The sequence below is a fragment of the Phyllopteryx taeniolatus genome, chromosome 21, assembly GCF_024500385.1.
Source record: "Phyllopteryx taeniolatus isolate TA_2022b chromosome 21, UOR_Ptae_1.2, whole genome shotgun sequence".
Taxonomy (NCBI): Eukaryota; Metazoa; Chordata; class Actinopteri; order Syngnathiformes; family Syngnathidae; genus Phyllopteryx; species Phyllopteryx taeniolatus.
Window position 1 is genome coordinate 16,119,353 of NC_084522.1, and position 27,839 is coordinate 16,147,191.

General features: G+C 43.9%; 1 protein-coding gene across 5 annotated transcripts in view; it reads left to right on the forward strand.

Moving 5' to 3' along the window:
* Positions 1-27,839, forward strand: part of phf14 (PHD finger protein 14) — a 139,202-nt gene that overhangs the window by 25,948 nt on the left and 85,415 nt on the right. For all 5 annotated transcript variants that reach the window (XM_061759200.1, XM_061759199.1, XM_061759201.1 and 2 more), the window contains exons 8-12: positions 4,985-5,131; positions 8,714-8,984; positions 10,500-10,606; positions 14,433-14,528; positions 24,219-24,325. In XM_061759200.1, coding sequence (XP_061615184.1) covers positions 4,985-5,131; positions 8,714-8,984; positions 10,500-10,606; positions 14,433-14,528; positions 24,219-24,325 — 728 coding nt within the window. The remainder of the gene's footprint in view (positions 1-4,984; positions 5,132-8,713; positions 8,985-10,499; positions 10,607-14,432; positions 14,529-24,218; positions 24,326-27,839) is intronic.

The window sequence follows — 27,839 nt, forward strand, 5'->3', positions numbered from 1 at the left end:
TAACTCCACACAGGCGGGGCCGGGATTTGAACTCTTAAGTCACGTCACTGTGAGGCAGACGTGCTAACCAGTTTGCCACCGTACCGAAATAAATACCAAAATAGATAAAACAGCGGGGCAAAAGGTTATTTCGTCAGCTACCAATTGTGCAAGTTCTCCCACTTGAAAAGGTGAGAGAGGCCTGGTGAGGTAGACCTATACCTATGAGAGATAAAACAAATCCTGAAAATCACATTGATTTTTAAAGAATTTATGAGCAAATTATGGTGGGAAATAAGTATTTGGTCAATAACAAAAGTTCATCTCAATACTTTGTTATATTCCCTTTGTTGGCAATGCCAGAGGTCAAACGTTTTCATACACTGTTGCTGGTATTTTGGCCCATTCCTCCATGCAGATCTCCTCTAGCGCAGTTCTGTTTTGGGGCTGTCGCTGGGCAACACAGACTTTCAACTCCCTCCAAAGATTTTCTATGGGCTTGAGATCTGGAGACTGGTTAGGCCCCTACAGGACCTTGTAATGTTTCTTACGAAGCCACTCCTTCGTTGCCCGGGCGGTGAGTTTGGGATCATTGTCATGCTGAAAGACCCAGCCACGTTTCATCTTCAGTGCCCTTGCACTGAAGATGAAACGTGGCTGGGTGGACGTGGAAGGAGGTTTTTTCACGATACATGGGCCCATTCATTCTGTCCTTTAACGGATCAGTCGTCCTGGTCCCTTTGCAGGAAAAACAGCCCCAAAGCAGGATGGTTCCACCCCCATGCTTCACAGTAGGTATGGTGTTCTTTGGATGCAACTCAGCATTCTTTCTCCTCCAAACATGACAAGTTGAGTTTTTACCAAAAAGTTCTATTTTGGTTTCATCTAACCATATGACATTATCCCAGTACTCATCTGGATCATCCAAATGCTCTCTAGCAAACTTCAGACGGGTCCGGACATGTACTGGCTTAAGCAGGGGGATACGTCTGGCACTGCAGGATTTGAGGCCCTGGCTGCGTAGTGTGTTACTGATGGTAGCCTTTGTTACTTTGGTCCCAGCTCTCTGCAGGTCATTCACTAGGTCCCCCCCGTGTAGGATTTTTGCTCACCGTACCACGGGGTGAGATCTTGCGTGGAGCCCCAGATCGAGGGAGATTATCAGTGGTCTTGTATGTCTTCCATTTTCTAATAATTGTTCCCACAGTTGATTTCTTCACACCAAGCTGCTTACCTACTGCAGTTTTCCCGGCCTGGTGCAGGTCTACGATTTTGTTTCTGGTGTCTTTTGACAGCTCTTCGGTCTTGGCCATAGTGGAGTTTGGAGGGTGACTGTTTGAGGTTGTGGACAAGTGTCTTTTATACTGATAACGAGTTCAAATGGGTGCCATTAAAACAGGTAACGAGTAGAGGACAGAGGACCCTCTTAAAGAAGTAGTTACAGGTCTGTGAGAGCCAGACATCTTGCTTGTTTGTAGGTGACCAAATACTTATTTTCCACCCTAATTTGCTAATAAATTCTTTAAAAATCAGACAATGTGATTTTCTGGGGGTTTTTTTCTCTTCTCATTTTGTCTCTCATAGGTGAGCTATAACTGATGAAAATTCCAGGCCTCTCTCATCTTTTTTAGTGGGAGAAGTTGTGCAATTGGTGGCTGACTAAATACTTTTTTGCCCCACTATAAATGTTTTTTTGTTCCCAGCTGAAGAAATTGGGTGGGATGGTTGTGTTTAAAATGGATTTTGTCACTTTGAGGTTTTAAATTGTGACTTCATACAAATTTGACATACCGGCTTGTTGGGGTTAGTGGGATGGCCGCGTTAAACTCTCTTGAATCCAAAATGTTCCCACAGCGTTGCAGTGGCGGTATGCTTTGGAACTAATTCCATTTATGCCACTCACATTTTTTAAACTGTACAACTACCGACTCGCCGTCAGAAAACTTAGCTTTGAGGACGCTTGCGACGCTAGTGCCCGCATTTGAAAAGCATGCACACGTGCGCTCACACACACAGGCACGCATACGGCCAGTCACTATCGCTGATTGGTTTAGAGACCAGATGGATTTCCTTTGTCTGCCTCAAGTCACATTTCTTCCTCAAATGGCTGGTCGTACAGGTGGACCCTCTCTCTTTTTGTTTTACCATTCCATTTTGAAATTTGGGCACATATGTGACCATATTAGTCGCACTCTAGAGCCCTAACCTGTCAAAAAAAACAAAAAAAACAGAACTTAACGGCGGATTTCCAGCACCCCACCGGAATACTTTAATCCTTAGCATTGCTTCCTCAGTATTTATCTCTTGGATTATCTTTACCATTATGGCCCAAGATTTGAAACCGAATCGCTTAATTTGAAAACATTTTCTTTTACACGTGTCTTCACCGTTATTTATCAAATCATATGACAATGACACTATATATAATTGCTGATCATATCTTTTCCTATACTGATGGATTGATTTGAGCTTGTTTGATAAATTAAGAATTTACCAAGATGACGCCTACCCTGTGGTCTCCTTGGTAACAAGCTCGCTAGTACTGTCAATGTTTTTGTGCTTTTCGTTCGTCTTTGGAAACATTAGGTGACTTACTTACACAACAGAAGACTTGCTAAGCATTAGGGAGTCTACTCCGGACTTCCTGTCACCAACTGTCACAAATCCGCAGTTTTTTCCCAGTATCACTCACCGGCGGAGAAGCTGCTGTCAATGGCGTATGGAGAAAGCGAAGACGATGCCACAGAGGAAAGCATACCAAAGTGCATGTCAGGCTTCGACAGCGTCGATTCACCTTGCAAATCTACGCTCTGTACCCAACAAAAAAAGACAAGCTTCATCTTCTCACAAAGACCAGGAAAGACTTTGGACATACCGCCACCCTATGCTTCAGGGAGGCATGGATAGGTGAATGCATCCTCGATGGCGCCATACTGCTACCCGGCTTACAACTCCACCGAGCGGACCGCGACATGAAGCTTACATTAGGGAAAACAAAAGGTGGCGGTATTCCGCTTCGATATCAATGAAAAATGGTGTACCGACGTCACGGTGCTCAACACACACTGCAGCCCAGACTTGGAGTGTAAATCATATTACTTGCCGCGCGAGTTTGCTTCGTTCATTCTCGCCGGTGTCTGCGTTGACCATCCATGAACAGGATGTGAGACTGTTCGTGGACTTCAGGATCTGGGTTCAACACCATCATCCCCAAACTCCTCTCCTCCGAGCTCCTTCAGCTCAGCGTCTCATCTGCCGGTGGATTTGCAGCTTCCTGACGGGCAAGACAAAGAGGGTGAGGCTGGGGGACTCCACCTCATCCACACGCACCATCAGCACCATAGCGCCCCAAGCATGTGATCTCGCCGCTGCTCTTCTCCTTCTACAGTAACGACTGCACCTCAATGCACCCGGCTGTCAAACTCCTGAAGTTTACAGACGACACCAAAGTCATTGGCCTCATCAAAGACGTTGACGGGTCTGGGTACCGACAGGAAGCGGAGCGGCTGGAGCTTTGGTGCGGGCGACATAATCTGGAGCTGAACACGCTCAAGACTGGAAATGATTGTGGACTTCAGGAAGCATCCTTCGCCACAACTGCCCCTCGACCTTGTCCAACTGCGCTGTGTCAACCTTCGAGACTTTCAACTTACCTGGGAATTACAGTCTCTCAGGACCTGAAGTGGGAGACCAACATCAACTCCATCCTCAAAAAAGCCCAGCAGAGGATGGTACTTCCTGCAATTTCTAACAGGCCTAACAGGAACTGTTGAGGCAGTTCTACACAGCAGTCATTGAATCGGTTCTGTGTTCATCCATCTGGTTTGGTGCTGCTACAAAGGACAAAATCCGACTGCAACGGACAGTCAGGACTGCCGAAAAAATACCCCCCCCCCCCCCCCCCCCCACCCTCTCGTGAGGACTTGCACGCTGCCAGAACTAAGACAAGAGCATGCAAAATCCTCTTGGACCACCTCTTCCAGCTCCTTCCCTCAGATAAGCGCTATCGAAGAATGCAAATCAAAACCAGCAGACACTCCAACAGCTTTTTCCCTCTTGCCATTAACTTCTTAAACAGTTAACTTACAATTCTATTGTAATATGCTGCCAATGCTGTTGGGACACTACAACATTATTTGTTCACTCACTTTGCATTTCTGTTGACGACTAATACTGGCCACTCATGTACTTGAGAACTATGTGCACCATTTGCACAATTGTCAGTGTTCCAGATTATCGCCCTACTTGTCACTTTAAACTGCTCAGATTTCCTGAGGTCTCTGCACATTTGCACAATTGTCACTATAGCCGTTATCGCCCTATTTGTCATTTCAAACCGATCTAAATTGCTTGAAGTCACTGCATCATTGGCACAATTGTCACTGTACTAGATTATTGCACTATTAGTCATGTCAAACGGCTCCATATTGCTTGAGAAAACTGCATAATTTGCACAATCGACACTGTACCGGGTTATCATTTTATTAGTTATTTCAAACTGCTCTAAATTGCTTGAGAACTCTGCATCATTTGTAAAATTGTCGTTGTGTTAGCATTACCACGTGACTGGCAACCCCTCATTGCTAAGTGACTCTCCGTCGTGTGTTTTTATGTCCTAAAAATATGTTTTGTCACAATGGCTATCTGCTGTCGTACTAGAGCGGCTCCAACTACCGGAGACAAATTCCTTGTGTGTTTCTGGCACACATGGCAAATAAAGATGATTCTGATTCTGAAGAATGTCAAAGTAGCTCTTGCATCCTTGCACTTTTCTATACGCGGCCCTTGGAGGAAAAAGTTATCTTAATATGCTCAAGTCGCATGTTCACCTTTAAAGATTTGTTCCATGGTCCTGTGTATTATTTTTTTGATTCAGAAGTTGATATAGTTTGTTTTTTATGCTTTCAAAAATGGAATCAAATACTGATCTTAAAACCACATGAAAGATAACATTCCTCCTGTCCCTGTAACATTCAAATTATGTGAATATTTTTTGGTCCTTTAGGATATTGCGGATCCATTTTTTGCCTACTGCAAGCAGCATGCAGATCGCTTTGATAGGAAGTGGAAAAGAAAAAACTACTTGGCTTTGCAGTCTTACTGTAAGGTGTCTCTGCTAGAGAGAGAGAAGCAGCTCACTCCTGAAGCTCAGGTAAAATGCCACATAATTACTGTTATATTAGGTCCTCCAGCAGAAGATATATAACACTACTTGCTTACTCTACTGTACTTTTATTTTTTTTATATTTATTTAAAGGTGGAGTTTGCAGTCACCCCCCCCCCCAAATCTTTGTTGTCATATTTGTTAAAACTCTATGACCTGACAGTAGAAGATTTTTAAAATGATATTTTGAAAAATCATCCCTCTTTGGCCACATCTTATACCTCTAATTGTGTTTTAATTATTATAGTAAAACTTGATAACATGACAAGAGCAGCATGCCAGAGACTGTTACTGCAGAAGTTGTGACCAAAGAATGTGTCATCATTTGCCATGCACGCACACGCACACTCAGTCTGCCGCACACAGCAACCTCTCGCAAAGTTAGACTATTATACTTTCTTGGCCGGGTTATTGAACTCTGGTTAGCAGCAAAAGTTAAAAAGAAGTAGTTGGACAGCTCTCAAGACAAATCGGACAAATATGTAACGGTGGAGTCCTGTGCGGATGGCTGCATCACTGAGTTTAGAACACGCACCGCCAACATCACCGTCCTCACCTCAGGAACATTTATCACCTCTCTTGTCTTCTTCTTCTTCTTTTCCTTTCGGCTTGTCCTGTTAGGGGTCGCCACAGCACGTCATCCTTTTCCATGTAAACCTATCTCCTGCATCCTCCTCTCGAACACCAACTGCCATCATGTCTTCCCTCACGACATCCATCAACCTTCTCTTTGGGCTTCCTCGAGCTCTCTTGCCTGGCAGCTCCATCCTCATCATCCTTCTACCAATATAATCACGCTCTCTCCTCTGGACGTGTCCAAACCATTGAAGTCTGCTCTCTCTAACTTTGTCTCCAAAACATCGAACCTTGGCTGTCCCTCTGATGAGCTCATTTCTAATTTTATCCAACCTGGTACTCCTGGTCATTTCCGCCACCTCCAACTCTGCTTCCTGTTGTCTCTTCAGTGCCACTGTCTCTAATCCGTACATCATGGCTGGCCTCACCACTGTTTTATAAACTTTTCCCCTTCATTCTAGCAGAGACTTTTCTGTCACACAACACACCTGAACCAGATGTATTATTCTAACATACTTCTCTGCCACTCCAGACTTCCGCATGCAGTACCACAGTTCCTCTCTGGGTACTGTCATAGGCTTTCTCTAGATCTACAAAGACACAATGTAGCTCCTTCTGACCTTCTCTGTACTTTTCCATCAACATCCTCAAGGCAAATAATGCATCTGTGGTACTCTTTTCTAGGCATGAAACCATACTGTTGCTCGCAAATACTCACTTCTGTCCTGAGTCTAGCCTCCACTACTCTTTTCCCATAACTTCATTGTCTGGCTCGTCAACTTTATTCCTCTATAGCTCCACAGCTCTCCACATCACCTTTCTTCTTAAAAATGGGCATCAGTACACTTTTCCTCCATTCCTCAGGCATCTTCTCACGCACTAGAATTCTATTGAAGAAGCTGGTCAAAAACTCCACAACCACCTCTCCGAGATGCTTCCATACCTCCACAGGAATGTCATCAGGACCAACTGCCTTTCCATTTTTCATCCTCTTTAATGGCTTTCGAACTTCCCCCTTACTAATCATTGCCACTTCCTGGTCCACCACACTTGCCTCTTCTACTCTCCCTTCTCTATCATTTTCCTCATTCATCAACTCCTCGAAGTATTCTTTCCAGCTAGCAAGCACACTGCTGGCACCAGTCAACATATGTCCATCTCTATCCTTAATCACCCTAACCTGCTGCTCATCCTTCCCATCTCTATTCCTCTGTCTGGCCAGCCTGTATAGATCCTTTTCTCCTTCTTTAGTGTCCAACCTGGCATACATGTCATCATATGCCTCTTGTTTGGCCTTTGCCACCTCTACCTTTGCCCTGTGTCACATCTCAATGTATTCCTTTCGCCTCTCCTCGGTCCTCTCAGTGTCCCACTTCTTCTTAGCTAACCTTTTTCCTTGTATGATTTCCTGTACTGTGAGGTTGTACCACCAAGTCTCCTTCTCTCCTTTCCTGCCAGAAGATACACCAAGTACTCTCCTGCCTGCCTCTCTGATCACCTTGGCCGCAGTGGTCCAGTCTTCTGGAAGCTCCTCCCATCCACCGAGAGCCTGTCTCAACTCTTCCCAAAAAGCTGCACAACACTCGTCCTGTCTCAGCTTCCACCACATGGTTCTCTTCTCTGCCTTTGTCTTCCTAATCATCCTCCCCACCACCAGAGTCATCTTACACACCACTATCCTATGATGTCTAGCCACACTCTCCCCTACCACTACCTTACAGTTGGTAACCTCCTTCAGATGACATCGTCTGCACAAGCTGTAATCCACCTGCGTGTTTCTACCTCCGCTCTTGTAGGTCACCCTATGTTCGTGCCTCTTCTGGGGAAAAAAAAGTGTTCACTACAGCCATTTGCATTATTTTTGAAAAGTCTACCACCATCTGTCCCTCCAAGTTCCTTTCCTGGATACCGTACTTACCCATCACTTCTTCATCACCCCTATTACCTTCACCAACATGTCCATTACAATCTGCACCAATTACGACTCTCTCTCTGTCTGGGATGCTCAGAACTACTTCGTCTAGCCCCGTCCAGAATTTCTCTTTCACCTCTAGGTCACATCCTACCTGTGGGGCATAGCCACTAATAACGTTGCACATAACACCCTCAATTTCAAATCTCAGCCTCATCGCTCGATCTGATACTCTTTTCACCTCCAAGACATTCTTAGTCAACTCTTCTTTTAAAATAACCCCGACTCCATTTCTCTTCCCATCTACACCATGGTCAAATAATTTAAACCCTGCCCCTAAACTTCTAGCCTTACTGCCTTTCCACCTGCTCTCCTGGACACACAATATATAATACCCAACTCCTGAGCTTTTAATGTCATAGTCCCAACATTCAAAGTCCCCACATTCAGTTCTAGGCTCTGTGCTTTCCTCTTCTCTTTCTGCCGAATAACCCGCTTTTCACCTCCTCTTCTTCTTCCACTTCGACCCCCAGTAGCTGAATTTCCAACGGCACCCTGCAAGTTGACGGCGCCGGTGGCGGACGTTGTTAACCCGGGTCACGACCGATTCGTTATGGAATTCTTTGGATGAACGCTCATATTTGTTTGGCAAAGTTTTAAGCCGGATGCCCTTCCTGACGCAACCCTCTGCATTTATCCGGGCTTGGGACCGGCCTCCTGACTTGTGCCCCCCATAGGGCTGCATTATTTATCACCTCTCTTGTACATTCCAAAAAATACAACATCCAACCGTTAACATTTTGTCTTTGGCAATACTCCATAATGAATAAGTCATGCTAGCAATGTAGCAACCTTGGCGTGCTGTGCACGGTAACGTTAGTGAGCTGTGGGTGTTTCTTTGGGCAGAGAAGCGAGGGGGCCGGTGGAGGGGTAGTGAAGTGAGGCTATATTCAGATCTAGCAGTTTGAAAACTGCAAACTCCTTCTCTAACCTTAATTTAACCAGTTAAATCAATTAAGAAAAGATTCTTCTTTTAAATGTCGATTTGTTCATTCCTGTTCGTAATGCATCTGCACCCATAGGCTCGAATCACGACCCGCCTGCAACAGTACCGTGCAAAAGCAGAGCTGTCCAGGAACACCCGACCTCAAGCATGGGTGCCGAGGGAGAAGCTGCCGCGGCCCCTGACCTCTAGCGCTTCAGCCATCAGGAAGTTAATGCGAAAGGCAGAGCTAATGGGTATCAGCACAGACATTTTCCCGGTGGACACATATGACACCAATGCTAGCATGGATGGACGTCGGAAACATAAGCAGCCCGCCCTCACTGCAGACTTTGTCAATTACTACTTGGGTAAGAGTCCCACCGATGTAATTTCTCTTGTCCCTGGTTGGTCCCTGACATTTGAAAATTCATTTTTGCTGGTCACAGTGCTTGCAATGTCCTTCTGACACCAATTCTATTTTGTGATTGTTCAAGTTTCAATGAGTGTAGCTAATGTTCAGTGCTTTTGCTCAAGCATACAGTCAGGTCTATTGATATTGGGACACAATTCTCCTCTTTTTGGCTCTAAACACCATCACAATGGATTGTGAAATGAAGATGCGCTTTGATTGCAGACTTCCGGCTTTACTTTGAGGGTATTTACATTCAAATTTTTGCACATTCAATTAATACATTTTATACTGTATATACTATAGTTTATTTATTTTGTAGCATCGCGGGCCATTGAGTACCGTAATTTCAATCCTTTGTATGTATTACGCATATTGAAGAATTGACAATAAAAGTACCTTATACATTCAAATCAGGTGAACGTTGTAGGAATTACAAGTTTGTGTAGGTTTCCTCACACTATTTAAGGGACCAAAAGTAATGGGACAGGTGGCTGCTCAGCTGTTCCATGGCCAGATGACGTGACTGCTGACAAAAGTAACAAGATGAATTCTGAAGTGTTACAGGCAATATTATCTCCTCATATTCAGCCAAATATCGCTTCACAGAGCAGATGACCCAAAGCTTACTGCGAAAGCAACCATTTTTTTAAGGCAAACAAGTGAAATTGTATGCAATGGCCACTATTCTAATCACTATTAGAATTGTGATTGGATGGTCTGGGATGTGGATGTGGAACTAACTTCCGCCTTCAACAGATTTCCGCCTTACACCACAGAGCAGACAACTCGTTTTCAGCTTACATCAAAGTGTTATGCATGGAGTCAATGATCATGCAGCGCGAGTCAAAGCACTCCATAGATCCTTCCGTTCGTCCATACCAAGACCGTTCGCACACCGAAAATAAAAGTAAGTCGAGGTATGCTTTGTACGAAAATTTGCGACGTAACCTGAATTGTTCATAAACTGGGTCGTTCTTAACCCGAGGTTCCGTTGTACTTCCTAAACGGTAAATACCTTTTTTTTTTTTTTTTTTTTTTAAACCTCTTAAATTAAAGCTGAAAGTCCATGCTCAGATCACACAGGTTGAATTGACAAAACAGTTGTTGTGGTTATTTGAAGGCAAAAATCACAAACAAATGAAGTCACTGATGTTTAAATACTATTGGACCTAACTGTACTATGACGCAGTGCTTTACTTGCTTGGAGCATGCTTGACTTCTGTGTTGCTTTTGGGGTCTTTGCTCGATTACCAAATTTGATTCTTTCCGAACAAAAAGTCATTTTTTCCCCCCCCTTAAATTAATGATTGTGATGCCAGATGCGGCAGAGCTGCCCTACCTGCAAATAACCTTGAAAGCATACACATTTAGCCAGCAGTATAATGCATAGCTGTCATTGGTAGACTAGTATGTGATTTTCCTGTACATAGATTGTGATCTTGCTATTGATTTTTGTCCCATTGATATTCAGAGCGTAATTTGCGAATGATCCAGATCCAGGACAACATCTCTGAGCAGAAGAGCTTAAAAGACAAGCTGGAGAATGAGCAAGACAAACTTCATGTGGAGTACAACAGGGTGAGCCGACAACCGGAAACAATTTAGTTTTATTTTTCAAATATTTAATCACAATTTAAAGGTCAACCAGAGCTTGTTTGCAGTCACCTTTCCACCAGCAAATATGTTTTACTTATCAGGATTCTTAGACAGCTTTACATAGTTGCCCTTAACGATTAAAGTGACCTAGACTTAAATCCTTTGCTTGCAATAACCCAGTGCCAAAGGTTTTTTGTGCTGCTTTTCAGGCTTTTACCCTAGCCTCTTGCGTTGTTGTTCATTTTGGTGGTTATTCCCTTTAGTCTCTTCACGAGCAGGTGAAATGAATGCTCTATAGCAGGGGTGTCAAACTCCTCTTTGTCACAGGCCACATCGTAGTTATAAACGAAAGATTACAGTGTACACAAGACATTGATGAATAACCAGTTTTGTAATCAGAAGCCTATAAGAACATGTTTTTCAACTATTACATTTCTTTTCAAAGGGGGATTGATAACAAAAAAATGCTTGCAAATATCTCAATGTTATTGCACCAGAACACAATTTAGCAATTTTGATGTGCTTTCGGGGGCCACATAAAATGATGTGGCGGGCCGGATCTGGACCCCGGGCCACCAGTTTGACACCTGTGCTCTATAGGGTCTCAGGGCCACTCCCAAATCTGCTCCTGAGCCCTTCCTTTTTGTTTTACCCCTTCCGGGCTAAGGGAATTGGGATGACACATGGTCACCCCTCCCCCTCACGCCCTGCTGGCTGAGTCGGAGGCAGACGCGACAATTGTTTGCACAAGCTGCCGTCTTGTGTGAAATTCACGTTTGTCTTATGAGAATTTTTGGATTTTGGGATTTTATTGAAATGTGTCGGTGCAGTTTCCAAAGGTCACTGGTATTTTTAAATGAGCAGAAATGTTTCCTAGCGACAGCCCCAAAACAGAACTGCTCGAGAGGAGATCTGCATGGAGGAACGGGCCAAAATACCAACAACAGTGTGTGAAAACCTTACAGAAAACGACCTCTGTCATAGTCATTGATTTTGTCTGTCAGAGGTGAGGTATACCGAGGATGAAAATTCCAGGCCTCTCTCATCTTTTTGAGTGGGAGAACTTGCACAATTGGTGGCAAACTAAATACATGTTTTGCCCCACTGCGCACGGACACACACACACACACACACACACAAACATACACAGTGGGGTAAAAAAAGTATTTAGAGTTAGCCACCAATGGTGCAAGTTCTCCCACTTTAAAAAAAAAAAACAAAAACAAAAAAAACATATATATATATATATATATATATATACACACACACACACATATATATACAGTGGGTACGGAAAGTATTCAGACCCCCTTAAAATGTTCACTGTTATAGTGCAACCATTTACTAAAATCATTGAAGTTCATTTTTTTCCTCAATGTAGACACAGCACCCCATATTGACAGAAAAAAGGATCAGTCGTCCTGGTCCCTTTGCAGGATAAAAACAGCCCCAAAGCATGATGGTTCCACCGCCATGCTTCACAGTAGGTATGGTGTTCTTTGGATGCAACTCAGCATTCTTTCTCCTCCAAACACAAGTTGAGTTTTTACCCAAAGGTTCTATTTTGGTTTCATCTGACCAGATGACATTCTCCCAGTCCTCTTCTGTATCATCCAAATGCTCTCTAGCAAACTTCAGACGGGCCTGGACATGTACTGGCTTAAGCAGGGGGACACGTCTGGCACTGCAGGATTTGAGTCCCTGGTGGCGTAGCTTGTTACTGATGGTAGCCTGCGTTACTTTGGTCCCAGCTCTCTGCAAGTCATTCACTCGCCCCCCCCCCCCCCATGTGGTGCTGGGATTTTTGCTCACCGTTCTTGTCATCATTTTGACCCCACGGGGGAGATCTTGCGTGGAGCCCCAGATCGAAGGAGATTATCGGTGGTCTTGTATGTCTTCCATTTTCTAATGATTGCTCCCACAGTTGATTTCTTCACACCAAACTGCTTACCTATTGCAGATTCAGTCTTCCCAGCCTAGTGCAGGTCTACAATTTTGTTTCTGGTGTCCTTGGACAGCTCTTTGGTCTTGGCCATAGTGGAGTTTGGAGTGGGACTGTTTGAGGTTGTAGACGGCTGTCTTTTCTACTGATAACAAGTTCAAACAGGTCCCATTAATACAGGTAACGAGTGGAGGACAGAGGAGCCTCTTAAAGAAGTTGTTACAGGTCTGTGAGAGCCAGACATCTTGCTAGCTTGTAAGTGACCAAATACTTACCTTTCCACCATCATTTTCTAATAAATTATTTTAAAAATCAGACAATCAGTGATTTTCTGGATTTAGTTTTTTTCCTCATTTTGTCTCTCATAGGTGAGGTATAACTGATGAAAATTCCAGGCCTCTCTCATCTTTTTAAGTGGGAGAACTTGCACAATTGGTGGCTGACTAAATACTTTTTTGCCCCACTGTATGTGTGTATATGTATATATATTTATGTGTGTGTGTGTGTGTGTCTATATATATGTACGACTCAGTCACATATTCCGATACTTTTGCCCGCATGAAAAATGGGTGGGTTAAAAAAAAGTGCCTCTAGTTGTGTGTCAGATCCTGATGGACACCACTCAAAACATTTGAGATATTCGGCTTTCTGGTCAACTGTCTGTCAGGCTGAAACCTAAAATCCAGCGTTAGCTTTTTAGGTGAACTCAATTTGACCTTCTCTAAACTTTTGAATGCACATCCACGCACAAGTGTGCAGGTTGCAACAGAAATACAGAGGGACTGGTAGAGTCACAAAAAGACATAGAAGTGGACATCTTTGGAAACGCTGTTCATGGGTCAAACTACTGTTGGGAGGTTTTCAAGTCAGCTACTTGTTCGAGAACAGCACATTCAAAAAGTACTGAATCATTCAACAGATGGAAATATGTACTCAGAGGTTTTGAAAAGGTCAAATTAAGTTAAACCGTAACGATTATAGTGGATTTTAGGTTCATCCTGTAATTTCACCTAAAGGCCAAATATCAAGAACTTTTTTTGGAGTAGTGTAAGACCTGGAAATAAAAGTTGAGATGTTGATATGTTGGTCTCATGGTCATATTTGTGCAAAGCCAAATATTTTCAGTCGATAGCAAAAATAAAGGAATTGACCTCACTTGAAATATATTCATATGGGAGTTTATATCATATCAAATATTTTGATTTGTCATTCTCATGCATCTGAGTTTATCAGAAACGGCCCGTCAAAGTGGTAGTTGTAGAAAAACCGTGCACAGAGTTTTTGTTGTGGTACTGTCAATAGACAAGAAAATTTGAAAGCTAAAGTCGGGCGTAGCTAAAGTCAACTCAGGATGTGCACCCTTTCTGCACTCAACCAGACACACTCTTTCAGAAATTTGGGGGATTCCAGTGGACCAACCAGTGAATAGGGACCAAGCCTGACCGCGAATAGCAAACATCTGCCAATAATTGTTCTTCAATTCTTATAATTGCCATGAAAACAATGAAAAACCTGAATAAAATCGGTTCCCGCAAACAAGGGGGGGGGGGGATAAGTTCCAAAAACAATGGGCGAATACAGTAGTTGAATTTGCGAATGCCCAAAAAAATTTTTTCTTTGTTAGAAGAGCAAAGCCTTTTTGAAGATGAATTACGAATGGGAGTTAAATGTTAAATGTTGAACTGCATATCCGTCAAAATCCCTATAATTGTTGTTTTGCATAGAGCACTATATATTTAACAATTGGAAGTGGACACAACACTGACCAAACTTGTGAACTGTAATGACAACAACTGCAGTAATAAATTGTATGTGGAGCAGGACTGATCTCATGTTTTCTCCTGTGTCATGCATGAATGCATGAAGCTCTGTGAATCTCTAGAGGAGCTGTTAAATGTCAATGGAGATCTGCGAAGTGAAGGCCAGGCTATGTGGACTCTGCTTGGGGACATCCTAGGCCAGGTACCACTACCACCTTTTCACACATATCATTTTCTTAATCCATTTCCTTTTCCATTGAATGTTTTTATAGTAGTAGTAGTATATTCATGCATTCATTTATTCATCGTCCGCTTGACCGAACATTTGCGTAGTTCGACCGAGCAACTGGCGGTAACGCATGCCTCTCCATTTCTATAGCAACCGATTGCAAACAAGGATTGTGTTGGGTTTGCAAAATCTGATGTTTTCAAAATAACCAAGGGATTCTTCATTGACAACTTTAAATTGCCCGTAGGTGTGAGTGTGAGTGTGAGTGCGAATGGTTGTTTGTGTATGTGTCCTGCGATTGGCTGGCAACCAGTTCAGGTTGCCCCGCCTCTTGCCCGAAGATAGCACGCCGGCGACCCTTGTGAGGAGAAGCGGTGCAGAAAATGGATGGATGGATGCAATCCTGAAAAATAACTTCAATGAAACCAACAATAACAAAAAAATATGTAGTTTTAAATTGCAACAAAACCACTGCTTAACTTAAACATAAGCATATTCTACATTTGAATCGATGAAATAAAAAGAAATTAGAAAACCATGACAAATAACCTCAATAAGTAATAAATACAAATGATGCTTTTGAAGCGCAAAATAACAATTCAAGTTCAATTCAGTTCTTTTTTTTTTTTTACTGTAGTATGTTGTGGGAGCTGCATTTGCTTTCTCTACATGTACGGCAAGGCATCTGGGATATATCGTAGTTATAGTTGCTGTTCCTGCTATGCATATCTTGACCCCTGAGGGGCAGTGTGGTGCACGCAAGAAGATACACACTTGCAGTAACAAAGGGAGTAGAAGTCACTATCGAATATTGTTAATATAACTTGTTTTTCACAGCCTGAGAGTATTGTTATATTATATAGTGCCGCGAGTTTGATGCTAATTTTCGTTAGCTCATCACTGGTGTTATTCATTCATTGTGTGCTAGCCTTGAGCTAGCGATTTTTGTGAGCAAAAACAAAGAAAAACGAAGGCTATGATGTATTTGAACATTTAAAAAGTGGAATGCTTTGATGTGAGTGTAGTTTTACAGCGAACTTAAACTGGCGTGACAAACGACTTTAAGCAAGCAGCATTCACTCTTACTCGTTGTTATTGTGATCATGTGGGCGCTGCTGGCTCAAAGTGCTGGAGCGGACTACTTGGATAGGGGTGGTCAAATCGGACATTTTAGATCCAGTCCGATCAGATGGGTTTTTTTTCCCCTTTCTGACATCGGAGCATCTCATCTCATCTCAAATTTCGGATCGGGACACCTCTGACACAAAGCACATCTGAGCTCCCATAAAGAAATCATCTTTCTTTGTAATTCATGGTGAAAATTCATGATTTTGCTGACAATATTTTAATTTTCCGTGTAAAAAGTCCTCTGCAGGGTCTTGTGCTTTGGAACCAGAGGGTCTGATCTTGCATGTCTGCATGTGTATGATCTGGTTCTCTCTGTGGGGTGCGACACAAAATCGATTTACAACATAGTTGAAATTGAATTTTCCCAAAAGAGATTAAAATCTGTATAAAAAAGGTAGTTTTTAATGTTCATGATATTCTGTACATAAGACACAGTTTTCACTCAACATTGGCGGCACTTCATCACAAAGCCGACACTTTGCGTCATTAGGGTTTGACATTCGAAATTGTAAAACTCCAAATGTAAATAAATCCACGGGGCCAACGGGAAAAACTAAAGAGTGGGTGGGTGTGCGCACACGTACGTGCACATGCAAACTAGCGCAGCGACCCACGAAGCTGAAGCCCGAATCCTGTTCATACGTAATAACACCTTGCAATCAACCTGAATAAAAAGTGTATTGTTTTGCAACCCTTATACCATTTACTGTTCACTATGGTGACAATAGCAGCACATGATCACTAGACCTACAGGAAGTGAAAATAGGGGGAAACAAATAAAGTTTGCCTTTTCTAATTAGATTTTTATAAGGGGTCGGGTTGTGGGGCAGCAGCCCAAGTACTGAAGCCCAGACACTTGCCTCTCCCTAGCCATGTCATCCAGACTTTCTAGAGGGAATTTCAAGGTGGGGTGGCCCGGTGCATGATTGGTTAGCACATCCGCCTCACAGTTCTGATATCTCGGGTTCAAATCCGGCTTTCCTGTTTGGAGTTTGCATGTTCTCCCCGTGCCTGCCTGGGTTTTCTTCAGATGCTCCGGTTTCCTGCCACATTCCAAGAACATGCACGGTAAGTTAATTGAAGACTATAAATTGTCTGCGGGTGTGAATGTGAATGGTTGTTTTTTTCTGTGCCCTACGATTGGCTGATGACTAGTTCAGGGTGAACCCCGTCTCTCGCCCAAAGTCAGCGGCCATAAGCGCCAACACACCCGCAATCCTAGTGAGGATAAGCGGTTCAGAGAATGGATGTGTACATGAAGGTATATCGAGGCCAGCCAGGAGACAGTTTCTCCAGCGTGTCTTGCGTCTTCCCCGGGGCCTCCTCCCAGTGGCACACACCCAGGACACCTAACCAGGGAGGCATCCTAACTAGATCCCCAGACTGAAGGGGCAGTGGCTCGAGTCTGATCCCCTCTGGGATGACCAAGCTTCTCACCCTATCCCTAAGGAAGAGCCTTGACACCCTGCGGAGGAACGTCATTTTGGCTGCTTGATTCTATGATCTTTTCTTTTGGTCGCAACTTACAGCTCATTACCATAGCTGAGACCGGGAACATAGATCGTTAGGTCAATTGTGACACGACGGACCGATGCAAAGTCCATATAGCTGCAAACGCTTCACCAATCTGCCTGTCAATCTCGCACTCCATTCTTCCTTCACTAATGAAGAAGACCCCAAGATAGTTGAACTCCTCCACTTGGGGTAGGATCTCAGAGAGGGCGCTCCACCCTTTTCCGACTGAGTACGATGCCCTCAGAGTTGCTGATTCTCATCCCGACAGCATTACACTCGGCTGTGAACTGCTCTAGCGAGACTTTAAGATCGACAGACCCACATCATCGGCAAAAAGCAGAGATGCAATACTGAGCCCACCAAACCGGACCCTCTCAACACCTCGGCTGTCTCTGTAAATTCTGTCCATACAGATGATGAACAGAATCGGTGACAAAGGCAAGGTCAATCTTCACTGGAAACAAATCCAACTTACTGCCGGCAATGCGGATTAAACTCTGACACCGGTCATACAGTGACTAATTAGCCTGGTACCCCACTCCTGTAGAACCCACCACAGGACTCCCTGAGGGACACGGTAAAATGCCTTGTCTTAGTTTACAAAGCACATGTAGACTGTTTGGGTGACAGGGTTCCTGAGCAAGTACGAAAAGTATAGAATTGGATTTCATAAATGTTCAGCTCTCGAAAAGTATAGAAAATAGGTGGATTGTATGGAAAAATATACATGTTTTCAAGACTGTTACACCAGCTCCGTTTTCTAAACAGCTCTTCGCCATTGTGTCATAATGGTCCATTTGTTTTTCTTCCTAAAATTAATAAAGGGGCCACTCTGAGTGTGGGCGCCGGCCATGTTTCCTCTACCACGTTTACAATAAAATAACAAAAAAAATGTATTTGTTCCCCCCCAAAAATTTGTTGAGGCGCCACTCCAGGCTGCAAACCTGAGGATTTATTATTATTATTATTATTATTATTATTAGATTATATGAGCAGCCAGACACAGTCAGAATTTCTGATAAGTAAACATGTAGTACTCCGAGGACAGAAATGAGCTAATTTAAAAAAAAAAATTAAAAAAAAAGCTGTGCTCTGAGTTTATCTGTGTTTGGTCTTCATTTGCATGAAGACTTAATTAATTATATGCCCCAAAATTGACCTAAAAAAAATCTGAGAAAACCTTCTCCCTACTATACAATATAAATGTGCACCATTAATTTCCAGCTGTTCATATTTTCATATGCTCAAAAAGTTTATGATTATTCGCATTTGATTTGACATTTTGAATATTTATTTTACAATGTGTGCTTGGGGTTGAATGTATTTGTCGACCAATTGACGCGTGGACTTTGCCGCTGCGCAAAAACGGTTTTAGCTTGTGATCGACCTTCTGTGATTGTTGAGAGGCACTGTCCCCGATGTCTATGCAATGTTGCAGACGTGTGTCAGCCAGGACAGCCCCACAACCTCCAGAGCCTTCAAGAACTTGGGGTGGAGCCCCTGCTTCCGAGGAACTTTTTGATCACCTTGGTGACCTCAAACCCAGAGATAGGAGCGCGCACTTCAGAGTCAGGTAGAATTGAGGAGGTCTTTGAAGTATTCGGCCCACTGGCTCATAAAAGTCCCGCGCTGAGGTCAGGAGCACCCCCTTCCCACAATACACAATGTTGACTGTGTACTGCTGAGACGCGGATGGTGGACCAGAATTTCAAAAGTCATTGTCCATGGCCTCACCAAACTCCTCCCATGTGCAAGTTTTTGCTCCAGCGACCACCAGAGCTGCATTCCGCTTGGCCTTTCGGTACCCATCAGCTGCCTCCGGAGTCCCACAAGCTAAAAAGGGTGGATAGGACTCCTTGTTCAGCATGACGGGGTCCCTCACCGCTGGTATCCACTAATGATGGTCACGTGCCGCCACGACAAGCACCGACGACCTTACGGCCACAGGCCGGTCGGGCGCCTAAAGAATGGAGGCACGGAAAATGGTCCACTCGGACTTAATGTTCCCTGCCTCCCACCAGGTGTGAGCAAACCTCTGCTGGATGTGGGAGTTTAAGCTCCTTATGACAGGGGACCCCATGCAGCCATAATCCAATGACACGACTACAAAGTCATCATTGAACTGCGGCCTAGGGTGTCCCCATGTCCAGTGCACGTATGAACAACCCTATGTTTGAACACAGTGTTCGTTATGGACAGGCCGTGATGTGCACAGACGTCCAATAACAAAGCACCACTCAAGTTCAGATCAGGGGAGTCGTTCCTCCCAATCACACCCTTCCAGTTCTCACTGTCACTGGCCACCGTAAACATTGAAGTCCCCCAGCAGAATGAGAAAGTCCCCAGCAACCACACCCAGGGTGGACCACACCCTCCGAGGAATCAAAAAAGGGTGGGTACTCTGACCTGCTGTTCAGTGCATAGGACCAAACAACAGTCAGGACCCAGTCTTCCACCCAAAGGTGGAGGGACGCTACCCTCTCTTATACTTGGGTGAATCCCAACGTACAGGCACCGAGCAGTGGGTCAGTAAGTATGTCCACACCTGCTTGACGCCTCTCACCGTGGGCAACTCCAGAGAGTCCAGCTCCTCTCAAGAAGACTGGTACTGCACCCAAAGATGTGTGTCAAGGCGAGCTTGACTATATCTAGTCGGAATTTCACATCATCGCACACCTGCTCAGGCTCTTTCCCTGCCAGAGAGGTGACGTTCCATGTTCCCCAAAATCGCTTCTGCACCCGGGGATCGGACTGCCAAGGCCTTTGGCTGCAACCCAGCTCACACTGCACCCGGCCCCCTTGGCTCCTCCCATAGGTGGTGAACCCATGGGAACGGGCACCCACATTTTTCCATTGGTTCAGGCTCGTCTACCGAGTGCTTGCCATCGAGACCCACCTCCAGGCCTGGCTCCAGCGGTGGGCCGCAGTGACCCGTGTCCGGGCGAAGGAAAACTGTCTCCATTTATCTTACTCATTATAGTGGGTCCTTTTAACCGTACTTAGCTACCTAATGTATCTGGCGCTATGTGAAAAAGTAATTGCTCCCCTTGTTAAATCTTGAGTTAAATGATTTACCACAGTTTTTAGAAATCAACAAATCACTTAGTAGTACATATCAGACACAGTGAGATAGGCTTCACGATCTCAAAAAGATATGCATCATGCCACGGTCATTCTTGAAAAGGTTACAAAGCCATTTCCAAAGCTTTGGGACTCCAATGAACCACGATCAGAGCCAGTATCCAGAAACAGAGAAAACTTGGGCCCTGCGATTGGTTACAGAGACCACATGAGGATCTGTCCCTAAGATCAGCTGGGATAGGCTCAAGCTCAGCCGCGACCCGCATGAGGATAGGTGGTATTGAAAATGGATGGATAGAGGGATAAAACTGGGAACAGAGATGAACCTCCCCGGTAGTGGTCAGCCCAACCACTCTTGAGTGCAACAACGGCTCATCCAGGTCTCAAACAAACCCAGAATGACATACAAAGAACTGCAGGCTTCACCGGCCTCAGTTAAGGTTTGTGTTTATGACTCAACCATAAGAAAGGACGCTGGGTAAGAATAGCTTCCATGGTTTTGGAGTTTCAAAGCAAAAAAAACCCCCCAAAAAAACAAGAGCACAAATGCTCATCTCACGAATTAAGATGCTGTTTTGTGATCTTAGATATGCAGTTCATGCTTAAATGCTTGAAAACCCTCCAATAACCTTCCAAATATTTCTACTAATTAATCTAAACGCTTCATTTCAGTGATTGCTGCCATTGGTGACACAACCAGTTATTAGGTTGATTAGGTTGGCAATTACACTACTCTTTTCAGGGCCAGTTTATTTTCCCACTTATTAATGAATAAAATCAACATTTACAAATTGCATTTTATATCTACTGTACTGCGTTATCTTTGTGAGATATTATATACACTGGCGTGAAAAGTTTTTTCCTCTTTCTCAAATTATTATTATTATTTTTTTGCTTCGTTTCCTCACTCTATTATTTAAGATCATCAAACAAATGTAAGTATCAGAAAACGATAACCCAATTCAACGTAAAGTGCAGTTTTTAAATGGTGATTTTACTTATTCAGGAAAAAAAAATAATAATTCAAATCTACCTGTCCCTGTGTGAAGAAGTAATCCCCCCCTTTTTTAATCTTTAATTAACTGTGGCTAATCACATTTTTGGAAAGCCAAGTTCATTTTCACTGAACACACTCAAGGCTCATTACCTCCAGACCTGTTAAATCAAGAAATCACTTAGATCCTGCAACAAAATGCCACGATCCAAAGAAATTCAAGAACAGATGAACAATACGTATGTGTATTGAATCGTTTGATTCATGGTGCAGTTCGCACTAAATGACAATACGTCATTTTCTGCCAACTGCATCAACCTCTGATGAGGAGGACAGATCCACCATGTTGCTCCTCTCCCATTCATTCCGACCAAGGAAGGGTGCGTTCGGAAATTCACCGACACCCTAACTCTACTCTCAAAATGTGCTGTCCCGAGTGCAGCAGAGCAGCGCCGAAGTACATTTCCAAACGTACCCCAAGTTGCTGAGACAGAAGCTAACTCGCCGTTGCAACATGGCTAGTTCCGTAGACCCTCCTGATATCGAAAATCCTCCCCCATCCTTCAAATATGGCTGTAACGTATATTGGTTTAGGATAAAACGGAATTAATTTAGGTTGCTTCCGGTTTAGCTTGGTTTTTACGTTTAACGTTATAATCAAACTATTTCTGTCCTGTAAGGAGGCACCACGTCTCTTTTTAGATGTGTAAAATTTAGGAAAAAGGGACGAAAAACCATGATCAGTCTCTGATCTCCTACACGGATGAAATATGAGTTCGAGATTACTGAGGTTTCACTATTGAACAAAAGCATACACACACAAAAAAAAACTGGGAGTGGAATTTTATAAAAAATGTAATTAAATCCACAAAAAGAAAATAACAGTAATGGTAAATGAAAGAAAAATAGGCATACAAAAAGGGAAATAGGACATCGTGGGTTGCTGGGCTAAAAATCAGCACGAATAACCTATTCGTAGCGTGTTGAGCTAGGACAAAGTTGGAACTTCTGTGAAGCAAAATTATTAGGCACAAATTTTGTACATTCTGGCAACGGCTGCCATTTTCTACTCACAAACGTAGATGAGTTGGTCTTTGGGGATGGTCTTTCTCAGTTGTCCTGGGAGGCACAAAGGCAGCTTTAGTTGAAGATGATGTCCAAAAGGTAAAAACAAAAACGGGCGGAAAAAGAAAAAGGGAAGTTGTTCTTCACGCGACAGTGGGAGAATGTGACCGTTTCTCTTCCTGCCTTTTCAGGGACCCGCTGGCAACTTCCCTTGGCTGGAAGCGTACTTGTTATTTTTAGTAGCAGCTGCTCTGATTGCCTAGCGGTGACCCACGTAGGCCGGGAAGCCAAGTCTCCATCCCAGGCTTGCGCTGGTCGAACCGCATGTTCGAACAAAGAAAAGGGGAGGGGCGGCAGCACGGCAGGGGCCGTGCTGAGGTAACTTTCAGCTTGAAGGACAGGAGCCAAGAAGCAAGATTGAACAAAAGCAAAGAGGAGGCGGTAGTCCAAGGTTAAATACCCAGGAAGTGTGTCTAAGAGACGGGGGAAATGGAGAAGACCACACCCATCGACTTGAATTTTGGTTAACAATTTAGCCATAAAAATGGTGTAAAAGTCATATATTAATATAAAATACTCCCAACTTTGTACTCTTACTCATAGATCAAGCATATAAAATGATTGTTTAAACTTTGCCTTGGAACATCACCTGCTTATTGTTCAATACAACATTTCATACTGTTTGGCTTCAAATCAAGCAAACATTTGCAATATTTCAGCAGAGTTCGTAAAATATCCAAACAGACATTTGTCTTTGGTTAAAAAAAAAAACCAATGCAAGTCCACAGCAGGTGTCGTCTGCGTTCCAGCAATGTTCCCAGTGGAGAGAGGATCTCGCAACCTTTGGTCGCTATTTCAGTTCTGCACATCAAAGGGTCTTTGTGGGGGGGGGGGGCTTTTGCCGGTGGCACCTTGTCTGTCAATGCGTACTCGCTACGTGGCCTTTGGAGGTACATTGGTTTTAGTGTTAAGTATGTCCCATATGGCAAGCAGGTCGTAGACAAAAGTTCAATGGTATGTTGCAGGTGTCACACAATGCTTAACTAGGGTGGTGGAAATACAACAAACATGACATCACATTTACGCCGACATCACCGCAATGACAAAACAAGTGCCAGACAAAAACAAGGAGCACCCGTCCTACAAAAACTTGAACCGACTTATTTGGACAATATGATTCAAATATGATTTATTGCTTTCGACATGCGACCCAATTCTGTAGTGGACAACTGCGGGTTTCATAACATTGAATTATTCATTATAACGTATAATAAAAACAATATTTATCCTTTTCTGTACCGCTTAGCCTCACTAGGGTCGCAGGCGCGCTGGAGCCTAGCCCAGCTATCTTCAGTCCGCTTTGAAAATGAATTTTTTATCATGTCCGATATTCGTCCGTCTTGGCACCTGCGTGAACCCCAATGAATCCCATAGAGTTGCAGGACAACGATCAGAGGACGGGAAATTCAACCAGTCAGAGGATGAAAAAATGCAGCGTACACGAGAGAGACCTGTGAGAGAAACTGAAGTTTTCAGTATTTATGAAACATTTATGAAATGGTACAGTCTTTATAAAGTGGTAATGAGCTATGTTGACGAAAAACACATTAGTTCAATGGGTCCATTTAGGTTTCATGCAGTGAAATTGAATGCTATTTACTTGTTGTAACCTGAAAAAAAAAGTCTGAAATAATGGTCTTTTTTCCCCAAAGAATATATTGCAGACTCTACTGAAAAAGTTATTAACACTAAGAAATGGAGACATTTTATCTGCACTACATGGATGGGCACTTTCAAGTGCAGGACTGTGTTTCATGGGTGGAACATGACCGCTTCTGGAACTGTTTAACAGAACTGTGATATTCTCCCCTGTTGTACAGGAACTAAACACTCCAGCTGTTTTAAAAGCCCCCAAAGAGAGGAAGTCTAGCAAGAAAGAGGAGGGAGCTCAAGGGAAACCATCCAGCCTGCCAGCAATTCTCTACAGGTGGGAGATCTCACACACATTGAAATCTTAGTGCACTTACTTTATAAATACCAAATACCAGCGGCAGAAACAGCAGGATGGCGTGCCATTTCCAGTCTATGTACAGCAATTTGGAATTTAAAATAGTGATGCAAATAATGGTGCATACAGTATACTGATGTGTATTTTCCAAACCTATTTTGTTGAAGGATTTTTTTTTCCTTTTTTTTTCTTTTGGCTGCATTGTGAAATTATGCTATAGTTTGAATGTCCGGCAAATCAACTGCACACTGTAGATTTTTCGGTGAAAAATTATTTCTCCCCTTCTCAAATTCTTATTTTTGTTCTCCATATTTTTCCAACATTGTTTAAGATCAGCAAACAAATGTAACCCTACAGGGGGCACAAGCCAGTGCAAACTGTAGGCCGGTCGGTCCCATGCTCGGATAAATGCAGAGGGTCGCGTCAGGAAGGGCATCCGGCTTAAAACTTTGCCAAACAAATATGAGCGTCCATCTAAAGAATTCCATACCGGATCGGTCGTGGCCCGGGTTAACAGCGTCCGTCCCCGGCACCGTTAACCTGCAGGGCGCCGGTGGAAATTCAGCTACTGTGGGTCGAAAGTGGGTTCTAAGGCAGAAAGAGAAGAGGAAAGCACAGACCCTAGAATTGAATGTGGGGACTTTGAATGTTGGGGCTATGACAGGAAAATCTCGGGAGTTGGTTGACATGATGATGAGGAGAAAGGTTGATATATTGTGTGTCCAGGAAAGCAGGTGGAAAGGCAGTAAGGCTAGAAGTTTAGGGACAGGCTTTAAATGATTTTACCATGGTGTAGGGACAGGCTTTAAATGATTTTACCATGGTGTAGATGGGAAGAGAAATGGAGTTGGGGTTATTTTAAAGGAAGAGTTGGCTAAGAATGTCTTGGAGGTGAAAAGAGTATCAGATCGAGTGATGAGGCTGAAATTTGAAATTGAGGGTGTTATGTATAATGTGATTAGCGGCTATGCCCCACAGGTAGGATGTGACCTAGAGGTGAAAGAGAAATTCTGGAAGGAGCTCGACGAAGTAGTTCTGAGCATCCCAGACAGAAAGAGAATCGTAATTGGTGCAGATTGTAATGGACATGTTGGTGAAGGAAATAGGGGTGATGAAGAAGTGATGGGTAAGTACGGCATCCAGGAAAGGAACTTGGAGGGACAGATGGTGGTAGACTTTGCAACAAGGATGCAAATGGCTGTAGTGAAAACTTTTTTCCAGAAGAGGCATGAACATAGGGTGACCTCCAAGAGCGAAGGTAGAAGTACGCAGGTGGATTACATCTTGTGCAGACGATGTAATCTGAAGGAGGTTACTGACTGTAAAGTAGTGCTAAGGGAGAGTGTGGCTAGACAGCATAGGATGGTGGTGTGTAAGATGACTCTGGTGCTGGGGAGGAAGATTAAGAACAAACGCAGAGGAGAGAACCATGTGGTGGAAGCAGAGAAAGGAAAAGTGTTGTGCAGCTTTTCAGGAAGAACTGAGACAGGCTCTCGGTGGACAGGAGGAGCCTCCAAAAGACTGGACCACTGCAGCCAAGGTGATCAAAGAGGCAGGCAGGAGAGTACTTGGTGTATCTTCTGGGAGGGAAGGAGCGAAGGAGACTTGGCGGTGGAACCTCACAGTGCAGAAAATCATACAAGGAAAAAGGTTAGCTAAGAAGAAGTGGGACACTGAGAGGACCGAGGAGAGGCGAAAGGAATACATTGAGATGCGACACAGGGCAAAGGTCGAGGTGCCAAAGGCCAAACAAGAGCCATATGATGGCATGTATGCCAGGTTGGACACTAAAGAAGGAGAAAAGGGTCTATACAGGCTGGCCAGACAGAGGGATAGAGATAGGAAGGATGTGCAGCAGGTTAGGGTGATTAAGGACAGAGATGGAAATATGTTGACTGGTGCCAGCAGTGTGCTAGCTAGATGGAAAGAATACTTCGTGGAGTTGATGAATGAGGAAAATGAGAGAGAAGGGAGAGTAGAAGAGGCAAGTATGGTGGACCAGGAAGTGGCAATGATTAGTAAGGGGGAAGTTAGAAAGTCATTAAAGAGGATGAAAAAAGGAAAGTCAGTTGGTCCTGATGACATTCCTGTGGAGGTATGGAAGCATCTAGGAGAGGTGGCTGTGGAGTTTTTGACCAGCTTGTTCAAAAGAATTCTAGCTGTTGAAAAGATGCCTGAAGAATGGAGGAAAAGTGTGCTGGTGCCCATTTTTCAGAACAAGGGTGATGTGTCGAGCTTTGGGAACTATCGAGAAATAAAGTTGATTAGCCACACAATGAAGTTATGGGAAAGAGTAGCGGAGGTTCGACTCGGGACAGAAGTGAGTATTTGCGAACAACAGTATGGTTTCATGCCTAGAAAGAGTACCACAGATGCGTTATTTGCCTTGAGGATGTTGATAGAAAAGTACAGAGAAGGTCAGAAGGAGCTACATTGTGTCTTTGTAGATCTAGAAAAAGCCTACGACAGAGTACCCAGAGAGGAACTGTGGTACTGCATGCGGAAGTCTGGATTGGCAGAGAAGTATGTAATACAGGACATGTACGAGGGCTGCAGAACATCGGTGAGGTGTGCTGTCGGTGTGACAGACGAATTTAAGGTGGAGGTGGGACTGCATCAGGGATCAGCCCTGAGCCCCTTCCTGTTTGCAGTGCTGATGGATAGGCTGACAGATGAGGTTAGACTGGAATCCCCGTGGACCATGATGTTCACAGATGACATTGTGATCTGCAGTGCAAGCAGGGAGCAGCTGGAGGAACAGTTAGAAAGATGGAGGCATGCACTGGAAAGGAGAGGAATGAACATTAGCCAAAGTAAGACAGAATATACGTGCATGAATGAGAGGGGTGGAGGGGGAAGAGTGAAGCTACAGGGAGAAGAGATAGCAAGGGTGGAGGACTTTAAATACTTGGGGTCAACAGTCCAGAGCAATGGTGAGCGTGGTCAGGAAGTGAAGAAACGGGTCCAAGCAGATTGGAACGGGTGGAGGAAGGTGTCCGGTAAAGCTGTAAAGGGAATGAAGAGCGACAATAATTGTATTAGAATGTATTATATATTATGATAACTCATGTAAGTTCAAAACCCAAGCTTTTCACTCTGAACATACTGTATGTCATACAATACAACATAATATTGTAGGGATCGCTGGCAAGCTGATTTTGCTATTTTGTGCGTACTGTATTTTTATCAATTCACTAAAGATTGGTTCATATGAGTGCTGCATTTTAAACCCATTTGTTAGACTCGGCTTGTTCGATCGAACACTCTGCGACCCCATAAGAGTAGTTAAACAGCCTTTAGCTTTCTGCTGCTTATTGCCCCTTGTTAGCCAAAAGCTAGTTTCGCCAGTGGGTACACCACCTGTTTGGGACTCTTGTGTGGCTCCCCCCCGTGCTCTGTGGTTGGTCAGCCTTCTGGTGTCCCCCAACAAAGCACAGTCTGCTTCCACCCTGCCAGAGTCCCTGGCCGCTTCCCTGCGTCCACAAATTGCAAT